This window comes from Arvicola amphibius, chromosome 3 (assembly GCF_903992535.2).
Source record: "Arvicola amphibius chromosome 3, mArvAmp1.2, whole genome shotgun sequence".
Taxonomy (NCBI): Eukaryota; Metazoa; Chordata; class Mammalia; order Rodentia; family Cricetidae; genus Arvicola; species Arvicola amphibius.
Window position 1 is genome coordinate 64,937,675 of NC_052049.1, and position 26,144 is coordinate 64,963,818.

The 26,144-nt window shown below is 43.6% G+C and overlaps 2 protein-coding genes across 3 annotated transcripts in view; one reads left to right on the forward strand and one right to left on the reverse strand.

The window, feature by feature from the left end:
- Positions 1 to 12,578, reverse strand: part of Mblac2 (metallo-beta-lactamase domain containing 2) — a 28,211-nt gene extending 15,633 nt beyond the window's left edge. Inside the window, exon 1 of the mRNA XM_038321825.1 lies at positions 11,726 to 12,578. Within this exon, the coding sequence (XP_038177753.1) occupies positions 11,726 to 12,179 (454 nt within the window). The 5' untranslated portion in view covers positions 12,180 to 12,578. The remainder of the gene's footprint in view (positions 1 to 11,725) is intronic.
- A 113-nt stretch (positions 12,579 to 12,691) lies between these two features.
- Positions 12,692 to 26,144, forward strand: part of Polr3g (RNA polymerase III subunit G) — a 32,903-nt gene continuing 19,450 nt past the window's right edge. Inside the window, exons 1-3 of one of the 2 annotated variants that reach the window (XM_038321826.1) lie at positions 12,692 to 12,801; positions 21,568 to 21,738; positions 25,156 to 25,285. In XM_038321826.1, coding sequence (XP_038177754.1) covers positions 21,616 to 21,738; positions 25,156 to 25,285 — 253 coding nt within the window. In that variant the 5' untranslated portion in view covers positions 12,692 to 12,801; positions 21,568 to 21,615. Of the gene's footprint in view, positions 12,926 to 21,567; positions 21,739 to 25,155; positions 25,286 to 26,144 lie in introns of both variants that reach the window. The other variant, XM_038321827.1, reaches the window with a different exon arrangement.

Sequence of the window (26,144 nt, forward strand, 5' to 3'; positions counted from 1 at the left end):
ACAATGAGCCAAAGAAACTTCCATCCAAATTCAACCTGATGACTCAATCAGCTTCTGGAGTTACTTACAGGAACCTGGGTAACTCAAGACATTGCATCACGGTAAAGTCTGACCCAACCTGGGTGTTGCTCTCACAAGTACAGTATCCGTATGTCCCCTTCAGATAACTGTCCACATCCTGTAACCCTGCATCCCCAAGACTACATGTGGCTGTCTGTGTGAACGCAGGAGTGGATGGCTGTATGATGGTGGAATCCTAGGTTAGGGTTCTCTCTTCCTGTTAGCAGAGAGACAAGTGCTCCCCTCACCGTCATCACAGAACTAGCTATCATTGTATTGTTTCCCTTATTTCCCTGCAGCGCCTATGAGTAAGAATCCAGGGAGAGTCACAGCAATCTCTGCTCCATGGCAGCTAACGGTCACGCCACACTCGGAGAAAATGGCCATTCCCCAACACAGCACTCCTGACAATGAGAAATGAAGTCCTGTCTTTTACTCTGTACAAAAATCATTCAAAGTCAAGGATACGTCACTGATAGGAGACCTGAGACTCTAAAACTGTTGAGGCAAAACACACAGAGAGGCAGAGAGAGGCAAGAACTTTCTCAAAAGGCTTCCATTAGCTCAGGAAACAATTGTACAAATTGACAAATAATACTACATGAAACTCAATAGCACTTGCACAACAGGGGGAACAGCTAGCAAAGTGGAAGAGACAGCAAACAGTGTGGGGCAACTCTCGACAGTGCATGTGGTACAGGATTAACAGTGAGAACCGATAACGAAGGAGACACTCAACAGAAATTTAATCAAGAAATTTAAGGCTAGTTTGGGCTACATTGAGACTGTCCCTAAAAACAAGGAGGAGGTAGTGGTGGTATGGAGGAGGGGGAGGAGGAAGCATGAAATTATCTCAAAACACATCAAAAAAATTTATGAAACCCTCAGCAAATTTCCAGCAAAGCAGACACAGCAGGGGAGGCACTTAGCTTGATAACAGGTACCTTGGAACACTACAAGCAGTATTTCTCTCAATAATAATGACAAAAAGCTTTCCTTCTAAGGCAGGAGCTTGACACCCAAGACCCTGCCAGGGCAATAATTAAGAAAGTAGAAGTAAAGTCACAAGTATTACCAAAGAAGAGATTCCGTCTTTGTTAACAGGTGGTACGACCTAATACAGAGAAATGCTATGATGTGGGGTTTCTGTGACCAGCACAGCCAGCAGAGGAACATAGGCCAGAGATAAGAAGGTAGGTGGAGCCAGGCAGTGGTGGCACCCGCCTTTAATTCCAGAGGCAGAGGCAGGCCTACAAAGCGAGTTCCAGGACAGGCTCCAAAACTACACAGTGTAACACACTGTCTTGAAAAACAAGACAAAACAAAAAAAGAAGGTAGGTGGGTTCAATACAACTCAGTAGCCAGTTCTGGCTCAAACTTTGAGAGTCCAAGTAGTTTATTTTAGGCTTTTAGGCATATTTAAACATAGCACAATTTGAATTTTTTTTTCTGGTTTTAATGAACTCAATCCCCATGTGTACAATAAAGCTTAAGACATGACTATGTCAAAACTCTTTGTAAAGTACAAGTGACATTTTCCATAAAGATAGGTTGTACAGATTAACTAAAGAAAAAAATTAACTAAAGAAACAGGATCAAGATAAGGGTCTGAGGACAGGGCCATTGACAGAGACAAACAAGCTCAAGATAAAGGTCTGAGGAGGACTGACGTGGTCTCTGCCACACAGATAGTATAAAGGTCACCAGACAACATCCCTTCCGGGCTGGGCAGAAAGCAGGTTCTACATCTTTCTTTGAAGAGGCATCCCTGTGTGTTTGTCAGCCCTGGTTCCTGATGGTTATGTGTGAGCACAAGGACCTACTGCCTCCTACACTGTGCCATGAAGGAAAAGCCAGGGAACAGTGAGAAAGAGATGGTGGGGGATGCTAGAAGGTGGGGGTGGGGGTCCTCACTCAGCCTTCCCAGTGCTGCCACCCTTCAATACAGCTCCTCATCTTGTGCTGACCTCAACCATAAAATCATTTCATTGCTACTTCATAGTTGTAATGTTGCTACTGCTATGGATTGTAATGTAAATATCTGATATGCAAGATATCTGATATGCGACCCCTGTGAGAGGTCGTTCAACACCCAAAGGAGTAACTACTGCTATGAGGTATCAGGTGACCACACACACAGACACACCAAAACAAAGAAAGGAAAAAAACACTATTTTTATATACTATAAAGAATGATCAGCTGGACAGTGGTGGTGCACGCCTTTAGTCCCAGCACTCGGGAGGCAGAGGCAGGCGGATCTCTGTGAGTTCCAGACCAGCCTAGTCTTCAAGAGCTAGTTCCAGGACATACTCCAAAGCAACACAGAGAAACCCTGTCTCGAAAAACCAAAAAAATAAAAGATAAAAAAGATCAAAAAATCATTTTAAAAAAATTCTAAAGAACATCAGGGAAAAGAAAGATGCTCACGGGCAGGCACAGTGGTACAGGGTTTGATCCCAGCCACCAGGGAGAGGGCTGAGGTAGGAATGTCACAACTGCCAAGCTGGCCTAGTTTCCTAGTTTAAGGCCAGCCAGCAAAATTTAGTGAGATCTTGGTAGCTCAGTGGTAGGAGAATTTGCCTAGAAAGCATGAGGTCAGCTTACAGCTCCAGCTTGTGGAGGAAGGGCATAAGAAAGAAACCGAGGTAAACTGAACACCCACTGTTACATTAACACAGCAGTGGAGAAAATAGCTGGGGGCACGTGAATCCCAGAACTACTTGAAATGAGATGCAATTAAAACCAAAATTTTAATCTATTTTTTGTTTCAGTTTTTATTATGACAGTCACATGTGGTTCGTGGCTGCTATATGTTTAATGTAGATTCACCACAATCTCAATGACAATTTCAACATGATTTGTGGAGACGGGGAGGGCAGAGTCTGCACGTGTGTTTTTGTGGATGCTGTGTGTTTGTGGGTGATGGGTGTCAAATAAAAGCAAAGTTCTAAATGCCACAATGAAACCAATTTCTGTGTATTTTAATCATAAAATTAATTTACAGAAATTAAAAGAAATGGGAATAATTGGGGCAAAGACATTATATCCCTTATAACTTTCTCCCTAGCTCCAACTTGGACAGGTTTTCTAACCAGTTTGTACACTTCCAAACTGGGAATAATAACAGTTGTTGCCTTACAGAATATTTTATTTTTTTAAAGATTTATGATGTATATAGGATTCTGCCTGCATGCATGCCTGCACACCAGAAGAGGGAACCAGATCTCACTATAGATGGTTGTGAGCCATCTGGGAGTTGAACTCAGTACCTCTTGAAGAATAGCCAGTGCTTTTAACCTATGAGCCATCTCTACAGCCCAGTATTTTAGTTTAAATGATGTAATGTCTGCAATCAGAATGCTTCTCAGCACACAGATGTCAGTCATTTTACCTTTACCACTGCCATCTTCCTCCTCCACGTCCGAAGATGATGCTTCTAGACTCAAGTTTACTTTCATGTTCTGTCCATCATTTGCTGTGTGGAGTTTTAATCCTCTCTCTCTCTCTCTCTCTCTCTCTCTCTCTCTCTCTCTCTCTCTCTCTGTGTGTGTGTGTGTGTGTGTGTGTGTGTGGGTGTGTGTGTGTGTGTGTGTGTGGGTGGGTGTGTGGGTGTGCAGGCGCGCAACATTAAGAACTTTTTAATCTATTAAAAAAAAGTAGAATCTATTTCATAGACTTGTTTTGACAGGCATTGCAATAGCTATTCTTAGTTGTCAATTTGACTAATCTGGAATGATCTACAATCCAGAAATGGAGGGTGTGTCTTGAGGCAAGAAGATAACATACCTTTGATCCACATCTTAAGGTTGGCAGACACACACCTTTAATCCAGACCTTGAGGTAGAAGGCACACCTTCTGTCTGTGCTCCGCCTTCTGCTGGAAGCCCGCAGAACAATGGAAGGAGGGGCTTATTCTCTCTTCGCCTGCTTGCCCTCCCCTGCTAGCACATTCACTCCTTCACTGGCATTGGCGCCAACGTCATCAGGGCTCCAGCATATGCTGAAGACCAGCTGAGACACCCAGTCTCCTGCGACTGAGCAACTTCTAGATTCCTGGGCTTCCTATTCACAGCAAGTCATTGCTGGATTAGCTGACTGCAGCCTGTAAGCCATCCCAATAAACTCCCTACATACATACATACATACATACATACATACATACATACATAGAAAGAGGTTGATAGATTTATTCCATAAATTCTGTGACTCTAGAGACCCCTAATACATAAATGTTAAAAGCTTTCTTATAAAGAAGAGGAAATTTGTCTATAAATTTACACGAAGGCTAAGTTGTGCATTAGTGATACAGCGCATGCCTGGATTTGTGAGGACCCAGGTTTAATCTACAGAACTACAGAAATAAAAGTCCATAAAAATGCACACAGCCCTGAGAAATAAAGACAATTATGATAAGATAAAGTGGGAAGACTTACACTACCAGCAAGTAACGAAAACAATGTGTTTCTGCCTAAATGACAGACGCAATGTTAGTTTGAAGACAAATGCGTTCACATGTTTAAGTACTTGGTTGCCAGAGGATGGGGCTGTTTGGGAAGTGTGCAAAACCTTTAGGTGACTCTTGGTATCAGTCAATTTTGAGACTCAATGAACTAAGCCAGCTGTTTTCAATCTTCAGTATGCACTAAAGTCCTATGAAGGGTTTGTAAAGCTGTAGACTGGGGTTCTACCCATTTCTGCTTCCATACAGAGTGATGTATAAGAATCTGCATTGTGACGAGTGCCAGGAAACCTGCAGGCTTCTCAGGACCACACTCTCGGAAGTACTGTGTAGAGAGTTGACCTCTGTAGTGATGCCAACGTGAAGAAGTTTGAAGTGAAAACTGTCTCTCCAAGCAGAAAGGCAGAACTGATACCTGATGGTCCAGCATCATCCCACTCACAGTATTAGTCACCCAGAGTGTCCTTAACAAGAAGGCTTCCTTTCCCGCATCACCCCTGCAACATCTAAAGTGTTGGCTATTAGGGCCTATGTATTTCTGTTTTTAACAAATTTACTCCAAAGATTGTTTTGAAACCCAGAGTTCTGGAACCACAGTCACACTTAATGCTTCTTTTTTTCTAACAAATGATCCCAAACAATACAGAAGCACAGAGTTGAAGGCTCTGGAAAACTTTGGTTCTGACTGTAGTCCCAGAACATTTATACTACCTGAATCAGGCCAAAACAAAAAACAAAAACAAACAAAAAAAACCCAACAAAACAAAAAAAGCCTCATTACTACCTCATTATTCTATCTGGGCCTGACTTAAATCTCAGCAATGACACTAAGATAATGTGAGACATCCCCAGATTTCCCCAAATTCTACTATTGATGTCAGAATTCTACTGGTTTAAAGTATTTCTGAGAATTAAAAGCCAGCATCATTCACTTTATGCTCGCTGGTTAGGGAAAGAAATCATTGTTGATTCAATAATACAGAAGTTGGTTACTCATGCGGTGCTGAAGCCCCAGGACCAAACTCAGCTTGGAGAGGAAAGGGTTTATTTTGCTCACAGTTCATCACTGAAAGCAGTGAGGGCAGGACCTGGAGGAGGCAGGAGATGCTGCTGAGGCCCTGGAGAGGTGCTCCTCATTTGCTTGCTCAGTCCAAAGACGGCCCCACCCACAATAGGCTGGCCACTCCCCCATTGGTCACTCATTAAGAAAATGCCTTAGAGCCCAATCTTCCGGAGACTCCTTCTCATTTGAGGTCCCCCCTCTCAGATGACTCTAGCTTGTGTCAAGGTGACATAAAGCTAGCCAATGCAAGTTGAATTGAAATGTAAATCACTTAACAAACGTACAGAAGGGAGCGATGGGAGGGAAGTTTTTTGCTCAGAAGAACCAACAAAAGAATGGAGTCTACTCTAGTAGACTAGGCGCTCTCCAAAACGTCTTAACAAAAGGAAGACAACCACTGGGCAGAGCAGACATCGACCATGGCTAAGGCCTTGGTGCCGAGCATCATCTGTTCTGCTCTGCCTCGTGGTTTAGGAAGGCTTCCCACATGCCGAGAAGTCTCAGGTATGGTGTTTCATGGAAACCTCTTATGAGAACCAGTCACCTGGGAAACCCCTCTCTGCTCTCCTTGCGTCCTCTTTCCCCATCTCTCGACGTCTCAATGTCCTTTCCCATTTGAGCATCCCCCAACTCTTTTCTAATTGCAGGTTCTAATACAAAAAAAAACCTATATGTTAAATAAGATGTTTAGGACTTTAAAATGTAAGAGCCATTTCCCTGCCCTATTCTCTACTGCCAGTATACCTCTCCAAGGTGACCACTTGACAGAACTTCAGCTCCTTCTTCTGACAGTTAGTGCTACAAAATATAGTTGTCTCAACTAATAGCTGTACTGCCTTTTTTCGAATTACCAATTTGATATATTCCAGTAATTTCATGCATATGTTTCTATTGATTTAAAATTTATACTACCGATTGATTTCTACATCTTCAGCTTTTTATTCTCTACTGTGGTACACATGCATTTCTCATCTTCTCAGCACACAGCCATCCAAAAGAATTGTGGTCCGTCTATGCCTGTAAATGATCATCAGTGCATCCACTCCACTATCCCGAGGCTGTGTTTTGACTTCCTTTCCATTAGAATTATGCTATTGTATTCAGCACCTTCCTCTCTGTTGGCTTCATCTCTTACTTGTAAGCGACATATTCCTGTGTGTTTCCTAAGTAACAGGATATAGGAAATGCTTTTGTGAGCACTTCACTGATAGTGGGATGGATGCAAAGTTCTAAGACGGGAATGATTACTACTCAAGAGCAAAATATCTGCTGTAAACCGGCTCTGATCCCATTATTTGGCCTTGTGTACACTTCTGGAAACCTGTTGGGCCTTCTTTGATGTCCATGTTCTGACTTTTTTTTCTATGTGCTTGGCTTGGATGTTTTATCCCTGAGCTGGGAACCCCGTGGGGTCTCTCTGTCTGAATGCACACCTTAGACTATGGATTTTCTGGTATGTCTTAGGATTGCTTCTGTGCTCTACTTCTTCCTCATCTGAATGAGCTGCCCCACACTCCCGTGCTGACCTTTCACACCGCTCCCTACTCACCTAGTTCTCCTTCTCGCTTAGGTTCCATTTTATCTATCTGCTTTTCGTACCCGTATTCTCTTCTTCTGCAGAGTTAATTGTTATGCTTTAAATTCCCTAAACTCCTGTGGAAGTTGTTTGTCGTCCACCTTTAAAGCAAAGCATCCTAGCCGGGCAGTGGTGGCTCACGCCTTTAATCCCAGCACTCGGGAGGCAGAGGCAGGTGGATCTCTGTGAGTTCGAGGCCAGCCTGGTCTACAAGAGCTAGTTCCAGGACAGGCTCTAAAAAAGCTTCAGAGAAACCCTGTCTCGAAAAACCAAAAAAAAAAAAAAAATAAATAAATAAATAAATAAAGCAAAGCATCCTTATTGCCTCAAGAAAACCTCTCTATTAGCTTTGCTTATTTTCAGACAATGTGGATGAAAACCCCACCACAACTTCCAAGGGGGTTCATACTAAATGTTAAGATATTTGATCTTGCATTAGCATCCTTGGACAGAAACTTTACCAGTAAGATTCTGCTTGAGGCACTCATCTCTGAACGAGAAGCTTCTTTCCTATCACCCTCACAGTATTTGGTCCAGCTTTCTTCTCTCACTTTCAATGGCTTAAACTACCACACACCAATAGTTTACAATACTTTTCCTGCTCCAAAACCAGCAGGATTTACCATCAACTGGGATTAGCAAAACAGGGTCATAATCCCAGTTTCTAATCAGCATAGCTGATCTCCAGCAGAAATCTTAGCTAGGGCCTCAGGAAGCAGGCTTGACAGTAGAGTGATCAGGCGAAGGATGGCAGATAGTCCCCAAACTGGCACCTTCCGTCTTTGAAGGAGCCAGATGTTCCAGATTCTAGTTCTTTAATAGGGGAATAGGAGGCTTAGCTCTCGAGCGAGGGAAAATGTAAACTGAGTACTCTCACCCGCTGGTTCCCTGTGCTCCATGTGTTCCCTGAGCTCAATTGTACTGAGCACTCCCCAATTAAGAAACCCATTTATTTCCTATCCCTGAAGAATAAACTAACCAAATGGAGGAAGGCATTCCTTTTAGAAGGGCTCTATGTTTTAAGAACCTCTTAAAGGCTTACAACCTATTTATCAGTGTTAGTGCTCCCTACATCCCCACAAAGGTCCCAGGACTGATGTGAACTAAACTGGTTCTTGAGACACAACTGTTCCCTCAGTCACACCTAACTCCCACCCTTGGTCAATGTAGCTCTTACTTCAAGTCACAGTCTCTTGACGGTACTGCTAGTTCCACGGCGGAGGCATGGAGGTCCTCACAGGAACGTTAAACAGACAGCTGTCCCTTCAAAGAGAGGGACGTATAAACTGTTTGCCACCCAGAAGGCCAGAATGGCTGTGGTTAATAGCCTGGTGACCTTTGTGTTACCTGTGGAGTCAGGCCACACTGGACCCCCCATCTTTATCTTTCCACTTCAGTCAATCTACAACACTCTCCTCCCCAGACCCTTATCACGAGCTTGTTTCTCTGGAACCTGTTTACTCAGTTTACCCACAGAGCCTGCCTTTAAGGAAAATGTCACTTGCACTTTACAAGAGTTTCGATGTGGTCATTTCTTAAGCATTGTTGTGTGCATGGAATTGAATTATCACCAGGAAACTTACCAAATCATGTTTGCTTAAATATAAGTAAACTACTTCAGACCTCTGAAGTTTGAACCAACATCCATTACATGAGTTACGTTAAACAGAACTGTCTCATCTGTCCCAGATGGAGATTCTGTTGGCCTTGGTGATCACAGAGACACCCACAGTTCTAGGAGGTCCCCAGAGGGAAACGAATTACAGGTCTGTTCACCCTGTTCTGGTAGATGCCGCTTTTGTTTTTAACGTATATAAATGACGTAAGTCTACCTGAAATCACTACTCTGAGGTAATTTATCTTTAAGCAAACTGTTTAGATAGGGATAAGGGGGACAAAGGGACAAAGGGACAAATCACTTGAAACTGAGTCGCCGGAATACTGTAAAAGGTGGACTGTGGTATGTTCTAGCTTAAAAGGCCTGGGCTGTAGCTCAGATCTACTACTCTCCTCTTCTGCTAGTACACAGAATTGCTTTCTGTCAAGGCTAATGTGCGAGATGAGATAGCTCTCCTCTCTGACCTTCCCTTAGACGGTAGCTTTCAGGTTAGAGACACAGAGCAGATTTATGCTTCTTCATGACAGCAAATCATCAATTCACTTAATGAAATATAAGTGATTTTGTCCACTTGTGTTCTAACCAGAGCTGATCTGTTACAGCTGCGTATGTGTGTGTGCAAATATATATGAATTTTTAATATAATTATCTTACATATCCTTCCAGACATCTGGACTATGTTAATACCCAGTCAGCAGCCCACATCCTTCAGAAGACAGGAAATTGATATTCCTGAGATGAGAGATCAGATGCTACTTGAGAGCGCAAGGCATCCATGTCTTAATGAGATGCAACTTTCCACACTGTCGCCCTGAAGCACCACACTCCAGTAGTTTACAGTGCTTTTCCAGCTCCAAAAATGTCAGGATTTACCACCAACTGGGGTTTGGGAGACCACCACAGTTACAGTCCCAGGGTGTGACCAGTCTAGTTTGTCACAGGCAGGACATGTTCAGCCAGTCGCTCCTCCCTGCAGTCTTAGAGAGAAAACTGCAAACGTGTGTGTGGTATGTGTGTGTGTCTGTGTCCGCACGCACACACGCGTGCACCTGTGTGTGTGAGGGGGGCTCGCACACACAGGCGTGCTTACGTGTCAAGCTGTGTATGTGGTTGTCAGCCTGCTGGAGCAGCTTCTCTCCTACCATGTGGGATCCAGGGACCAAACTTAGGTCAGCAGCCTTGGCAGAAAGGGTCTGTACCCACCAGGCCATCTCACTGCTTCCCACCTCTCTCTTACCCTCAATTCCCTACTGCCCGCAATAATAAAAGTAAACAAATAAAATAGTTTTCTTTTAAACAATTTAATATATTTTAATATTAATGTCTTTTTTCTTTTTGGTTTTTCAAGACACAGTTTCTCTGTGTAAAAAGAGGGTATTTTTAATTTTTGGTGGCTTTGAACTCCTGACCTCCTGCCCCAGCCTCCTCAGTGCTGAGATTACAGGCTTGCGCCACTTACCGTTCAAATTAATTTTCCTTTCTTTCTGAATTCACTATGTAAAACAGGCCGTTTTGCCTCTGTTTCTCAAGTGCTGGGATTATGCGCTGTCACACTTGGCTAATGGAAATATTTTTTAGGCTGGGTGCCAGAATTTACTTTGACTACCCATCAAGTACTTGGAAACTGTACCAAAGAAACCATCAATTTTTAAGAAGAAATATGGTAATAAAAATTATCTAATGTAAATGTATATTTTAAATCTCAAACTAAGTAGACTTCCCTCCAAAGCAGTTTTTAAAAAAGAAATCTTTAGACTTAAGATTTTAATGAAGGGACCTGTTAGTTGGATGTAAGGGAATGGAATTTCATGCTTTTTAGTATCATATATTATATCCAGTGGCATAAATGCATTTCTGTAAAATATTTTATTATTTACATAATGTTTAATTCTTAGTAAGCACCATTAGAATGCAAGCGGATTTTTTTTATTCCAGAGGAGTGTTTCGGCGATTAAAATGATTAGCACTGACAGAGTGCCATCCATCATCTACTCACAATTATCATAATGTGTCTCATGCGTAGGATTTATGTGTATTGTTTGCTTTCCTGTGTTATGCCTTGGTTCAGGATCCAGCTTTGATCATGATTCTGCTCAATGGACTCTAGGTGAGACATTTAACTAGGGGTCTCTGGCGTCACTTCACAAGTGTTATGTGGGAAAAAATTGAAAAATAAATTCTAAAAAGAAAATAAGAAATTAATATAGCCCGTATTGCTGTCGTCACTAATTAGTCCAATTATGCAGTTCCTACATGCAGAGAAGGGGTTAGGGCCCACTCTATTTGGCTCTGGCCTATCAATTTCACAGCACTAGAGAATGACGCCTGCATTAGCACACAGGCTTGATCCGCCGGAAACAACTCCCTTATTGATCTTCCCTAGGCCTTGCTCTCATGCAGACCAGATATTTGTCATAATTCTACTTTGCTACGTTCATGTTCACTGTCAAGCCTTTCTTTCTTCTTGTGGGGCAATAATTCGGAAACAACCCCATCTGAAGGGTAAGGATGGAGGAAGTAACCACAGCTCTCTAGCTTTTTAAGCCTACAGGTGGGACCGCAGTCACTCCTCGGTGAGCACGCCGATGAAGCTGCAGTTCTCAAAGCACAGAGCGTAACACTCTTCACAAGGTGCTGTTCCTTAAAAGCCTACCCGCTACAAAAGCTGGAAATGTTCGACCCGTGCTTGGGGAAAAGGAAAATCCCCAGTCACAAGTCTCTGCGGTGTTACTACTGTAGCGGACATAGTGAATTGACTGGGTATGACGCCAGCTTTTAGAGAGACTGCTACACAGTTGCAAAGCGCTTTCACGCTGCAAAGGGTGAGACACACTGTTCCCGCACTATACCCCAGCAGAGCCAAGGTGGCCACGGAGGTCTGCAACATGCAGCACACGCTCCCCAAACCCCTCCCTCGGCAACAGCGCGCGCCCGCGGGGGCCCATTACCATCCTGCAGAATGAGGGTGGGTTGCACTGCTTGCACTCGGAACTGCCTGGCCCTCCAGCCAGGGCTGGGGGCCCGCACCACCTCGCTGTCAGAGAGCCAGGTCACGGTCTCAAAGTTGTCCCCGCGAGCCAGGGCCTCGGCTTCGGCGCGGTGCACGGCCACTTGGTCGAACTGGTAGAGACCCCCGGAGTGATCGAAGTGCACGTGGGTGGCCACGGCCAGCAGCGGCCGGCGCCCAGCATCCTCCTTAGCCCCGCAGTCCTGCAAGAGGCCGGAAGAGTAAAGGTACTCCGGGAGGCTGCGCAGCCCCAGGCCCGTGTCGATCACCACGTCCTGCTCCGAGCCGCGCACCAGCCAGATGTTGGCGCGGTTGCCTGACTCGTAGAAGCGTTCTTGAATCCAGAAGATGCCATCGCCCAGAGACTTGTGGGCGTACCACTCGAGCGCGGACATGCTGCTGCGCAGGGGTGCGGCCGGGAGAGGTGGGTGTGCCTCCCACGGGCAGTCCGGGACCGGCGCTGCCGCAGTGAGCCGCGTACCACTCTCAGCCCCGGAGGAGGCGCGAGCGAGGGGCGGGGATGCGGAAGGGAGCGCGGATAGGACGCGGCGACGCTATCCTGATCGTCCGGTGCGCAGGGCGCAAAGGCTGCAGCACAGGCTGCCGCAGCTTCTGCAGCCGCAGCACCAAGGCAGTAACGCAGGCCGCTGCAGCTGGGCGGAGACACGGAGCAACCCGGGCCTCCTCGGGGTTCTACTGCAGAGGCTGGGGGTGATGCGTGGGAAGCGCCAGGACCGCCCCCACACCGGCAGTGGGCGCAGCTCACTCGCCGCCGGGCTCAGAGCGAGGCAGAGCCAGTTGGAGACTGACTACGGCGCCTGCCAAGGGCTAAAAAGCTCTGAGCCGGGGGTGTGGCCTCACCAGGAGTGGGCGGGACTCATAGTGGGCTAGCAGAGTGCTGGGGCCGCGTGCGCCCTGCTGGCGAAGTGGAGTCCGTGGTTCTTGACTGCCCCGACCGCCCGCATCCCCGCCACCTCGGCTGCACAGCGTGCCCAAGCCTCGAGACTAAGCAAGCAGGTAATAGGAAGCTGTCCGGGACTGGGCTGGAGGTGAAGAGATAGAAGGGAGTTGATGAGGGCACGTGGAGAACGTGGTGGACCGGCATCCCGAGCCCAAATTCAGCAAACCTCTGGAGTGACTTGTGAGGGGAGCCTTACCTCTCCAAAGCATACTCCTGCCTTCCAAACCCTTTAACGTCTTGGTAGCCAGATTTCCAATCTCCTCTTGGGGGTGTTCTCAGTGAAGTAGAAGAGTTTTTGCTCTTGAGGATACTACAGAAGAATTTAGCAAATCAAGTAATCCTACGGTTTGGCACTGGTTTGTCGGCAGATTGCTGCTAAGAGCATACCACTCCGCTTCTGTTTTCTTAACTGTTGGCACTCTTGATAATGGGTTAAGGGGTTGTTGAAGGGATTCTTCTTTAAACAGGTCAAAATCCCCGTCAGGTTTTGCGCGGTTCTTTGCTCTTTGAAGAGAGCAGAGATAGCAAAGCATAGCTAATAAAGGGTGGAGCACTTTGAAGCGACAGGAAAAGTGGATAATGACTGGGTGTGGCCTTGCGGGCCACTGAAATCGCCCCCACTTTTAACATGAAGTCCTTGTGCTCTCCCCCCCACCAGCCCTGCTAGCTGCATTTATTTAGGATTCAGAAATTCCCTTGATAAGTTGACAAACCTTCAAAAAGTACAGACCCACGGGGCAGCATTATAAAGGATAATTAGGAAAATGCTTTCTGTGGCATCTCCTAATACACTTTCCTGGAGGGAGGGTGTATTCTTCCTACAATCCTGGAGTCTCTGGTGAAAATGCGAGCAGGTCGCTGCCCCTTTGAGTATTTTGCTAATCTCATCTAAGTAGAAGTTATTCAGTTATGCAATTGGAACCATTCTTAGCACTAAATGGTACATGACGAACAGAAAGCTATATTTCATAAAAAGTCTGATTTGAGTTCTTAAGAATCTGAGGAAGTGCACGCCTTTAATCCCAATACTCAGGAGAGGTGCACCTTTAATCCCAGCACTCAGGAGTGGCAGGCAGATCTCTGTGAGTTCAAGACCAGCCTGGTCTACAGAGCGAATTCCAGGACTGGCACCATAACTACTGAGAAACCCTGTCTCAAAAAGAGGAAGCTAATATTGGTATACAAATATTTGTAATATAAGGCAACATACACGCAAAAATCGGATGCTGTGAGGAAGGCATCCTGCATGTTGAATGCCTGCAGCAGCCTTAAAGAAGACGTTGTCAACAGAGAGGCACAGTGCCTCCTGTACTTGATGCTTCCCTGCAGATGGAAGCCACTAGGTAAAATAGTACAGTATCATTACTTGGTCATGAGCTCAGCAATAATTTGCCCATAATTATTTGGCTTATGTCAGGCTGCAGCTCCAAACGGTTCTCTTTTTCTACTTTTCAGTAGACTTTGCTTCTCATCTTTGTTAGATTTACACATGGGTATTACCGAATGAGGCAGGACTTCTTCAACTGGCCTTTCTGGCCTTTTTCTTACTTTGATTCCGTACCACCTACCAGTCTCTTGACAGTCTGGCTAAGCTATATCTTGCCTGTTTCTCCTACTTGACTGAACTCCATCAGAGCAGGGGTGTTATTTATTCCCTCTGTATTTCCAACACAGAGAATGACTTGACACAGAGGGTTATCAATGAAGACTCCAGTGGCTGATGGAAGCCCCTCCCTGGGGAGACACACAAGAACCAAAAGTTACTTGGTGAGAGGCAGAAGTGTCCTAAGCTCTGTTGAAAGAAAAGAGTGGCACATCAGAATTGTAAAGGTCTGCCTTCTCCTAAAATGACTAGAAAGCGGACTGAAACTCGGAACCTGAACTTCAGCGGTCTATGTTGGAGGGTCAGATGGGAGAAGCTGAAGGCCCGAGCTAACGCAGAAGTAAAAGAAGGGCAAGAGCAGAGAATGCAGAGCTAGGAGTTTTCTGCTAGGGTGCAGAGGATACAGTCAGGGTAGAATGAGTAAGGCTTAGAGCAAGTTGCGAGTCCTTCAAAGTTACTGTGGCCTGGTTTCCGCTGCCTGCCCTGGCTTCCAGCCACTTGGACATTTATTCATCTAGCTAAATGTGTAAGGCCGTGTACAACATGAGGACAGTACTTTTTTAAAAAACTATTTATTTATTATGAGTAGTGTTCTGCGTGCATGTATGCCGGCAGGCCAGAAGAGGGCACCAAACTTCATTACAGATAAGTGTGAGCCAACATGTGGTTGCTGGGAATTGAACTCAGGACCTGTGCTCTTAACCACTGAGCCATCTCTCCAGCCCGAGGACAGTATGTTTAAGTCACAATCATAACTCGTGACAGTTTGGACCTAGGACAAACTGCAGAGATTAGTTTACACTCTTCCAGAAGATTGTATTTAGAGTTAATTAGGGTAGACTTTCAATCTGACCTCCACAGACACCTACAGTCATGTATACATACACACCTGTAAAATAAAATCTGAAAATTCAGAACTTTTGGCAGTTACTAATTTCCCTTATTGATTCTACATCTCTGGGATTAAAATGATTATCAATTAGTTTAGACACATGCTTCCAGAAATAAAATATAGATCGGACATTGAAAGGATTTCCTGAGAACTACTACTTTGGTAGGAATTGATTGAGACTATCAGATAACCTTTGAACTCTTCTAGAAAATGGGAGATTCAATCTACTGTAATTCTTAGTTTAGTTAGGGCTGCATAGTAAGTGAGACCCGAGAGAGAGAGAGAGAGAGAGAGAGAGAGAGAGAGAGAGAGAGAGATCACTTACAGTAAATATTGATGTCAGAATATTTGAAATTAAGGGATGTTTTGAAGGAAGAACTGGGTGAGAAGCTTTAGTGCTCTCTGCTCAGTACCTTTCCAGAATGTTCAGTGCCAGTTGAGGAAATTACTGAGTTAAATTGGGCCATTCTAAACAGATTTGGATAATGGGGAAATAGAGAAAACAAAAACTCTTCATTCAAGAAGTTTGGAAGCTGAAGCAGGAAGATTAGAAATTCAAGACCTGCCAGGATGTAGAAAGTGCTCAAGTTCAGTCTGCCTCAAAAATTATGTCTGTAAATTAACAAAAATTAAAAGGCCAGGGCTGAAGTTTATTGGATGATTGTGGTGTGAGAGAAGCCTGAGTTCAGTCCCTAGCATCAGAACAACATACTTTCCCCTGAAAATGTCTGACAGGTGGAAAAAAATAAGATCAGTGTATTGGATAAACCAAGTAAAGGATTTCTGTGACTGATGCCTAGGCCTCACTTGTGAGCTTCCCCTGGCTATAGGAGAAGTGTCCAGGACCTATACCATGTCCTGATCACCAAACCGAAGAGAACAGCATGTAGGATGTCTAGTAATGGCCAGTATGTCTAGTAACAGTATGTTTCAAGAGCTAGGATAGGATTTTCCGCAGGTTACGTTTAGTGTTATGATTTATGCACAATGACGGCATGATAAAGATATGAAGGTCGAGTCTGCAAAGCGTATTTTCTTGGGGAATATTCCATTAAACTGTGTTAGCTGAGACGCTCTCTTGAAGTGAATATTCCAAACTGTTTCCAGGGCCCAACCCCAAAAATATTGGTTTATTAGGTTTGAGACCAGTTGTTCCCCAGTAATATGGTTTATGTCTCCCAGTTAATTCCTATGATCAGCTGGGCTTGGCAAACTCTGCCTAGACTTGTTCTTAATCTTTAATTAGCGACAGATTCCAGACTGGAATGTAGCACAGTGGTCCTGGCCATGCCTGTTGGGCCCCTCCAGCTGTTCCATGGAGTAAAAGTGTGAGCCTCTTACTCAGCAGTTGCCTTACTTGAAATACCAGCTTTTTGTAGACTCAGCATGTTTGAGTCTACACGCAATTGCAATGAGGCCATTTGGATGAATTACCCCTCTTCCACAATAGACAGATGGAACGAACTTCAGTGTTAAGATGAATTCATGAACGGACTTTGTTTTTAAGGTAACTGGTGCATGAGAAAAATTAATTCCTAGTAGAATTTCAATCAGCAAAATAGAAAAACGATTTTAAAAAAACATGTATCATTCAAGTCAACAGCCCTGTAAAAAAATTGCATATCAGCATTTTGTAATCTATAACGGAATAGTAGATCTAGACAATTTGATAAATGTGATAAGCGGCCTATACTAAGCAAAGCAGACCAATAGTAACTAACCCAGGGACTATCCTGACTGCCACCAGGAGAGTGATTAAATGTGTATTGCTATGATATAATGAGAAAAACAGTATTTCTTAAATGTGCTGGCAACAAAAGTCAGTCCAAAATCTGAGTGAGCCTCTAATTTACCTGCCCATTGGAAATAGTGTTCAGAGTGATGCTTAAGCTACCTGCGTATGGGGTCGCTCACACCCGAACAGGGGAAGCTGTTGCTGATTTTGAGCTGTGCTCAGCTGCAGTGGCATCTCTGGGAACCTGTGGTAGAAAGTCCTTAGGGCCCCGCTCAAGACCAGCTGCATCAGAACGCAAACATTTGCTTGTACTTGCATGTTCTGGTGACGAGTGCTTTACAGGACAGCAACCTAGTCTTTTCCAGAAATCAATAGCAAGGAAAACAGAACAGGGAAAGCTTTCCAACTGGAAGGAGATGTAAGAGACACATCGTTCCAGTGCCTTGTGAACAGAATTGTAAAGCCACTCGGGTAGTGGGTGAGGGGGTTTGGATGCTGATTACATAAAGCATGAGAGTAAGGAACCGTGACAGTTCTGTGTGTGATATTATGTGGGTTTAAAATTTTTAATTAGCTCATAAATTAGCATATTTCCTGATAGTATTTTCATACATACTTAGTTTTGGTTGGTCCTTCATCTTCTGCTCCCTGTCCCCAGACTCTCCACCGCCTCTTCTCCCCCTTCCACTATTCCACGTGTGTTCTTCTGTGCCATCCGCTCCCTCAAGGCTTCCTTTCTTCTTCCTCGTGGGCCCCTTTGCAGCTTCCTGACCTCTGACTACTGCCACACAAATACACATAAACGGAAAATCAGAAGCCAGGATCTGCACATGAGACTATAAACAGTTTTGGGCTTTTCTATCCTGGGCTACCTCAAGTAATATAAGTAATATACATTCCAGTAATACACATTTCCCTCACATTTTATAATTTTATTTTTCTTTATGGCTGAATATGTTTTCATTGTGCGTATGGACTGCATTTTCATTACATTCATTGTGGATGGACAGCTAGGCTGTTGATGGATATTTGGTCTAGTTCCGTGTTGTTGCTACTGTGAATAGACATGGAATAGGCATGGATAGACAGGTCTGTGATCATCCTTTGGGCGTACACCTAGGAGGCTATGATTGGCACATACTAGAGTTCTTCTTAGTTTTTTTGAGAAACCTCCATATTGATTTCCACAATGGTTGCATTGTATTTTTTTTCTCATGTAGCTCTCAGAGAATATGCATGATGAAGAGTTTTTAAATAACCCAAGTCACAGGACTTGGGGAGCATGAAGAAGTGATTAGTCATATATTGGTAACTCCTGAGGCCGAATGGTCGGTAGGTACACGGGAGTCAACGAAGCTGCCTGTCCCACTCGCGTATATATGTGCATAGACTCGTGGAAGGCAATTGAACTCTGCAAAGACGGTAGCACACTTATATAATTATTTCTTAATGTTCAGGCACTGGTGTAGGCAAATGCCAAGTAGTAAATGATATATGTATAATGATGAATTTCGAAAACATATAATGTAAAATTGTTTCTGAAAATGTTCTCAGCTTCAGCCGTTATAGTAAGTCCAAGATTGCTTGAGCAATTCACAAAAGAGAGGAAACAGTATTTCCCCGCTGATTTGATTTTTCTTCATGTAACTACAGCCATAGACATATGAAATCATTGACTCTGACAACCGCAGAGCCTTTAAGAAACTGCAGTTATTTGTTACTGCTTATTTCCTGTAAGTGAATTAACAGGTTGGTCTGTGGCATCCTGTGTTCCAGATGTGTGGAAGGTCGCAGTCATTACATTATGGCTGTTTGAAAACTAACGTCACTGAGGATAATTAATATAATTTCAAACCTCAGAGGTGGGGCTTATGAACAGGTATATCTGTGTTTTAACTGAACTACTGGGCAGGTATCCCCTGGAGCATCCAGTATCCTCAACATATCCTGTGTGTTGTAGTCATCTGGTCAGATTTTCAGACCACTCTTGCCTAGTCTTCATGCCAAGCAATCTTGATTGAGGGTTTCCATGATTCACCTTTGACATGCATTAGAACTACCTTGAGACCGTCTTAGGATACAAATTTAAGCCACACACTGAAGCCAGCCCCTAGAGATATGACCACTCCCTCTCATTCCTCTCCTCTCTTCTTCCTCCTTCCTTTTTCTTTGCAGTAGGACCCTACAGTTTGCATTTTCAGCGCTTACCTGAATGAGGCTGCTGTCACCTGCACTATTGAGAAATTACTGCTTCAGTGTCTCGGCTCCCCGAGTCATTAGACAATGACTGCCGGGGCTGAAGATTCTTTTTATGTTGGCCCCACAATAAGGAAAGTTTAGATTTCCAGGCGTTTCAGCCAGACAATACGAAGTAGCTAGCACCTTGTTTATTTTTGGAGGCCTTCCCTTATCTTTGATGTCACAAAGCCAAGAGGACTAGCTTAAGTAGTCTTGGCATCCCCACAGGAGACCTGGTTTGGAAGAGCATCTGTGCGAAACACTGTTGGCCACATGATCGCGAGAAAGGGGCTGTGTTAGGCAGGCAGAAGTGAAAGTTCCTCCAGTGTTCTGTGGTTAAGAGGTCAGGCCACTCTCCTGGGCACCATTGTGCCAGAAGTGGGAGTGGCAGGAGTGTGCATTTTCATCCTCACCACAGTTCACCGTGGAATCCCACAGAAAGAGCCAACCCAGTTCTCATGCTTTAGAGCAGGGCTCCTTCAACTTCTGCCACTCATTGACTCCTGTTTACCTGAGAAATTTTATACAGCCCAGGTATATATGTATGTGAGCATATGTATACGTATTATTGGTAATCTTAAATTCATGCAACCCTAGGTATGTCGGTATGTAAACATATGTATACATATTATACACTTCCTACTAATGATAAATTCATACAACCCCAGGTATGCATGCATATGTATACATATTACACACCTACTGGTAATCTTAAATTCATGCAACCCCAGGAATATAGGTATGCAAACATATGTATACATATTACACTTATGGTAATCATAAATTCATTTTGGAACACTTGCTTGGCATGCACATATTTTTACCATTCAGTGAGGAAGCAAATATGACTACTACTAAGCTGGACGTGGCTGGGAGAAGAACTCAATCCTGCTGAGAGTTTGATATTGTAGGACGTAAAGCATCTTCCGAGATTTTCAGAGTTTCTCTGTTGCTCAATTTTATGATCATTAGTGCTGAAAAAGCGGTTTCACACAAGGAAAACAAACTGGCAGAAATGTCTGGGACCCTTTTCTGGAATTATTGGAAATTCTGTCCTAGTCCCAAGCCTAGACCCAGTAAGCAAGTTTTTATGAAGCTCAAGTCAGTAATTCAAATCACAGTTTTTAAAGTCATATTTTGTGGGTTTTGATACATGCTGAAGAATGACTAGGAAACAGTAGAAGTCTTTGTAAAATATTGAAAGTCTTTGTCTTCTACTATGTTTCTTTAAAAGCAGAGGCTCGCTGCAGTTTGCAGCACACAGTAGCCCCGAGTCTGAACTGCGGTGTCTCAGGCAGTGACTGCCTGCCTTGTGTGATGGGAGGGCCTGCACGCTGCCGTGTGTGTGTGTGTGTGTGTGTGTGTGTGTGTGTGTGTGTGTGTGTTTTCTTCAGTATAAATTTTTGGTTTGTTGTCTTGGAACTCTTTAGACTAGGCTGGCCTGGAACTCACAGAGGTCTATCTGCTAGACTCTGTCTCCCAAGTGGTGGAATTAAAGGCCGCGCCCACCACCCTGGCTCTCTCCCTCTTGCTCTTTTTCTTTAAAAACAAACAAACAAACAAAAAACAAAAACAAGAAACACACACAAAACCCTTCACAAAAACAGACACCAAATATACAAGCAGAAGACCAAACAAAACTTCACAAATCAATATGAAACAAAAATTCTAAAAAGAAAAAAACTTAGGGTTTGAGCTCATTTTGTGTTGTCCCTCCACTCCTGGGCATTGAGCCTACCCAGAAAGGTGGTTAATGTATCCAGTGAGACTCCACTGGAGAAAACTAATTTTTCATTTGCAAGCATGTATCAAATGTATTTTGTCCGTGGCTTCTTGGTTAGGGGTGGGGACTGTATCTACTTGATTTCTTTGTTACTGGTGGAAACTGTGTCTATGTCCCTCTCTCCTGATGGAATCATATCTACTCTGAGCCTGTATAAACCCTGTGTGCGCTGCTACAATCTCTGTGAGTTCATATTTGCATCAGGCCTGTTGCCCCTGGAAGACAGATTTTCTTTGGAGTCATCCATCCTCGTGGGCTCTTCTAATTTCTACTTTTCTGTTTGTTCCACTGCCTCCTCTTCTGCATAGACTCTTGCACCCAGTTAAAAAGTACTTTGAGCCGGGCAGTGGTGGCACCATGCCTTTAATCATGAGAGTCAGAGGCAGGCAGATGTCTGTGAATTTGAGGCCAGTCTGGTCTACAAGAGTTTCAAGACAGGTTCGTACTTTGGAAGGGCTAGAGGGCTAGAGCTTTGCCTTTTTTTTTTTTTTTTTTTTTTTTTTTGCTTTAAAGTGCTTCTTTTCTTTGATGTGTGATTCAGTAACGCTTAACGTTTAACCTTGTCTTTCAGGGTTGTCCACCCTTCTGTTTGCCCACACGTCTGCTTTAATCAGTTCTGATGGCTGGTAATAAAGGAAGAGGACGAGGACGTGCTGCCTATTCCTTTAATATTGAGGCTGTTGGCTTCAGCAGAGGGGAGAAGTTGCCTGATGTGGTGTTGAAGCCACCGCCACTGTTTCCTGTAAGTGTAACAACAGCTTGGTTTTCACAATGTATTTTTGCATATTTTAAGGGTTTAGGGCTTTAATACATACTGCTGTCATGATATCCTCATGTCTAAGAATAAAAGACTATGTTGCATCTACTTTGTACTCAAACAACTGGTTGTTCTTAGAACCTATCCGAGTTTTCAGACTGACTTTTTAAAATACAGAAAGCAAAACTATATATACCTTTCTATAAACACAATGAGTACAGTGTGAGCTAAGAATTATTTGAAATCCTCATTTCTTCTACTGTGTTATTAATATAGTCTAATTGCTAAAATAATATTTTAAGTCGTTTTATGATGCGTACAATGATTTTCTTCCTATTTTGTATTTGTAGAAAACAATTTTGCTCATTATTATACCATTTTGTCTCATTCAAGTTTATTGCTGTTGTATCTTTGCTTTATTGCAGTCTCTTTGAATTTTGTTACTTTCTCAGAACAGAAACATTTCTACTACTTTAGGGATTGCTTCTAAATTTAACAACATAAACTGGGGGGCAGTGGTGGCACACGCCTTTAATCCCAGCACTCGGTAGGCAGAGGCAGGCGGATCTCTGTGAGTTCAAGGCCAGCCTGGTCTACAAGAGCTAGCTCCAGGACAGCCTCTAAAGCTACAGAGAAACCCTGTCTCGAAAACAAAAACAAAAACAAAACAAACAAACAGCAGAATGGCTGATGTTGTGATTGAAAGCAGTGGCTTACATTTTCAGATGTGTGTATGCTGCTGCTCAAAGCGGACTAACCACAGATGCTCTTAGTAATTCCCTGCATTAGCCTTTCCTGTTCTAGATGGAGAAGTCCTTTGTTGAAGGACTTACGGCGTAGAGAACCCTGGATAGGTGGATCCTTGTTCTAGACACTCACAGAAACAGATACTTTTTAAAAATAATATTAAATATTTTAGATTTTTGAAAATTGTATGCATGAATACTGTACTTAAATCATCTTCACTCCTCCAGCTCCTCCCATATTCTCCTAATTCCCTCTCAAATTCATGACTCTGCTATAAATATTGTTGTTACACATATACACTTTCTGTGCACAATAATGTATATATAACATGTTTACATACACACACAGTCTACTGGGTCCATTTAGTGTTGCTCGTATGTACATGTGTTAGGACTGTCTACTAGGCATTAGATAACCTAGTAGAAGCCTTGTTCTTGGAGAAAACTGATTTTCCTTCTCTCTGCAGCAATTGGAGACTATAGCTCTTTATCTAGAGCTGGGGATGGCGGGCTTTGGAATTCTCCCACCCACCTTGGCATGTCAGCTGCTATTGACATTGTGCGGAGCTGTCTTGACCCACCATACTGCTGAGATTTCAGGGATGCGACTTCTGCCCTGTCTGAAAGACACTGTCTTGCATGCCATGATCTAACTGGCTCTTGCATCGGTCCCCTCACTCGGTGTTATGCCCACTGAGGCTAGGCGTAGAGGTTGTGGTTTTGGTGTATTAGATGAGCACCCGTGGTCTTTCACGTTGCATTTTGACCAGTGGTGGATCGTTGTAAGCACCTCTGTGTGCTGCAGAGAGGAGCTTCTGTGGGAAGAGCTACATTCACTTGTGGGTGTCAGGATTTTTGTATTTAGAATACAGTTACAAATTATATTAGTCAAGGGAACTGACTGTAGTAGGTTTTCTCCAGGGTCTGATTTCTTCAGCCTTGAGTAGTTGGTTAGGTTTGCAGTGTCAGGGATGAATTTCCTTCTTCTGAATGGGCCTTACGTCCAGTTGGACAGCTGTTGGTCACCCCCAAGTTAACAGTGCCACTATTACAGCATTGAGGATATCCTGCTGCCAGGCCATTCATTGTTGTTCACGTTGTTCATCTGGGTAGGACTGCTGATTGCCGTTCTCCTTTGCCAGTTCTCATAGCACCCTCGAGTACCGCAGGAGCAAATCCTCGGGCAGGGGCTTCCAGGTGGTGTCCTCAGCACCTTAACGTTCTGGGAGGCAATGAAGGCAGTGGCAGTAGCCTATGTTGTTTTGAGAGTGCCTTGGACACCTCGACCAGTGACTCAAAGAAGCTAACCCACACCTGACACTGGGTCTTTTTAGTCCATGGCTCTTGTGGGGAATGTTTTTTTTTTTTTTCCTGCATACTGTAACTCCAGCACACACACACACACACACACACACACACACACACACACACATAATGGTTCCTTGTGGCTTTTCCCAGCATCCTTAGTGTCATTTATCTCTCCCTTCCGCCCTCCCTCTATAGCACCCTCCCTTCTCTTCCCTAGATGAAGGAACACCTTCCCCCTTTATAACACCTGTGTCCTGTTATGCTTTTTGCTCGTCACATTTTATTTTTAATACATAGCTTGAAAACAGAGAAAAGTATCTCAGGTATAGGCCTAATATCTCAGTACAGTGACTAACTTCAAAATAAGGCTACTGGGTGTGAGGTTAGCGCTAAGCACTGGGAAGGTTAGCATGTGGCATCATTTTCTTCTGGCCAGAAGATTGTGTCTGCCCTTGCTTCCTCATGTCCCAGCCTTTCCTCATCGCTGTCTTTCTCAAGTCCCAGCTGGGCTGGACCCCTTCCCCTCTGGGATCCCTATGTGTAACAATCTATTTTCTTTGCTTCAATAGCTGATTGATTTTGTCCATATCTCTGTCCAAATATGGCTTCCCCAAGGAACTATGCTTGTTTACCCTGTGCAGATTAGCCACTACTGGCCCCATGTCATGTCCTCTGCTCTCTTTGTATTTGTTTTTATGGTCTGAAATGTATTGTACCTCTTGTGTATTTAATTGTGTGTTCCTTCCTCAGGATGTAAGTTCTGTTGTCTAGTACATAGTAGTTGCCCAGGAAATAGTTTTGAAAGCCTGAATAGATTCCGAATCCATCTTTGGAGACATACTGTATCTTTATCTTCCCAAACCGTATGCATCTTTACCATGTGTGCTGGGAGCCCACTTCATAATGAATATATACATATGATTATATTTTCATATCAGCACATGCATGTAAATATTGTATGTGCAGAGTATTTCTCCTACCTCTGAAATAAAAGTGAAGTAGGAAATGGCTAAAGAGTTAAATCATGGAAGTTCAACGTCTTTATTATTTTATTTTCTTTAAAATGAGACAGAAGTTTACATTGTAGCCTGTGCTGTCCTGGGACTCACTCTATAGCCCAGGCTAGCCTTGAGTTGGAAGCAGTATTCTGCCCTAGCCTTCCAAGAGCCAAGATTACCAGAGTGACCAACCACACCTGGCTAGACACAGTAGTTTTTGAGTTGATGGTAAAGTTTAGTGCTCATGGAGCACAGTCTTTCAAGAAGAGCAACATTGTCTAGAATGCGGAGGAAAAAAATACTACAATTCTTGGTTTGTTTAAATAGGCTTTGTCTCATAATTTAACTAGGATACAGATTACAAGCCAGTGCCCCTGAAAACAGGAGAGGATGAGGATTACATGCTGGCCTTGAAGCAGGAGTTGAGAGAAACAGTGAAACGAATGCCTTACTTTATTGAAGCACCTGCAGAAAAGCAAGGTATGCATCGGGCTCTTCGTCAGGCGGTTTGCTGATAATAGACGATGCCTAATTAAAAAATGACTTGATAGAGATCTCAGAGAGGATAAACATTTATATCTTACTGTATCTTCCTCTTCCATGAGTTTCTCTTTGCAAACTTGTTCATAATACTCTGTGTCTTCCCTTTATAATGCCATATCAGCCTTTTAAAACATTAGCAGTCTTAGACAATATGGCCTAATAGTTATGTTATTCCATTATTTGGATGAAACACTAATTATCGCTACTTCCTGCTGTCAGAATGAAGTGTTTCTTCCTTATTTATTTCTTTGTTTTTGCATAGCAGTGCAATGCTATGATTGTTGCCACTGCACATAACTTTTTAATGGATGTCTCTGATTATTGATAGTTTGGGCTAAAAAATCCTTGATGTTTGGTTTATTTCTTATATCCTGATGACATAAAATATCAGTGTGTGTTTATTCTTGATGCCGAGGGCACAGAGGAGGAATTGCACTGTGAGAAGGCTCAGCCGTCTCAGACTAGAAATGGGAAGTGGTTTTGGAGGAAGTGAGCTTGCTTATAAGCACTTCTTAAGCACAATAAAAGTGTATTGATTGCTGGAGAGATCAATATCGTCTTTGGGTTCTTAAAACAACATCATTAAGCCATGAGAAATTCGTATAGTATCAGCTCATGCCATTAGTGTTAAAGCTGCTCTCTCTCTTTCTTTTTCTTTCTTAGAAATTTATATTGGTTGAGTCAAAAAGGAAATGTATAGATGATGTTACTGTAGCACCAATTCTAATTGGTCTTAATAAAAACCTGGAGTCGGTATTGGGGGGGAAAGCTGAAAGATCAGAGAAGCAGAGCGGTC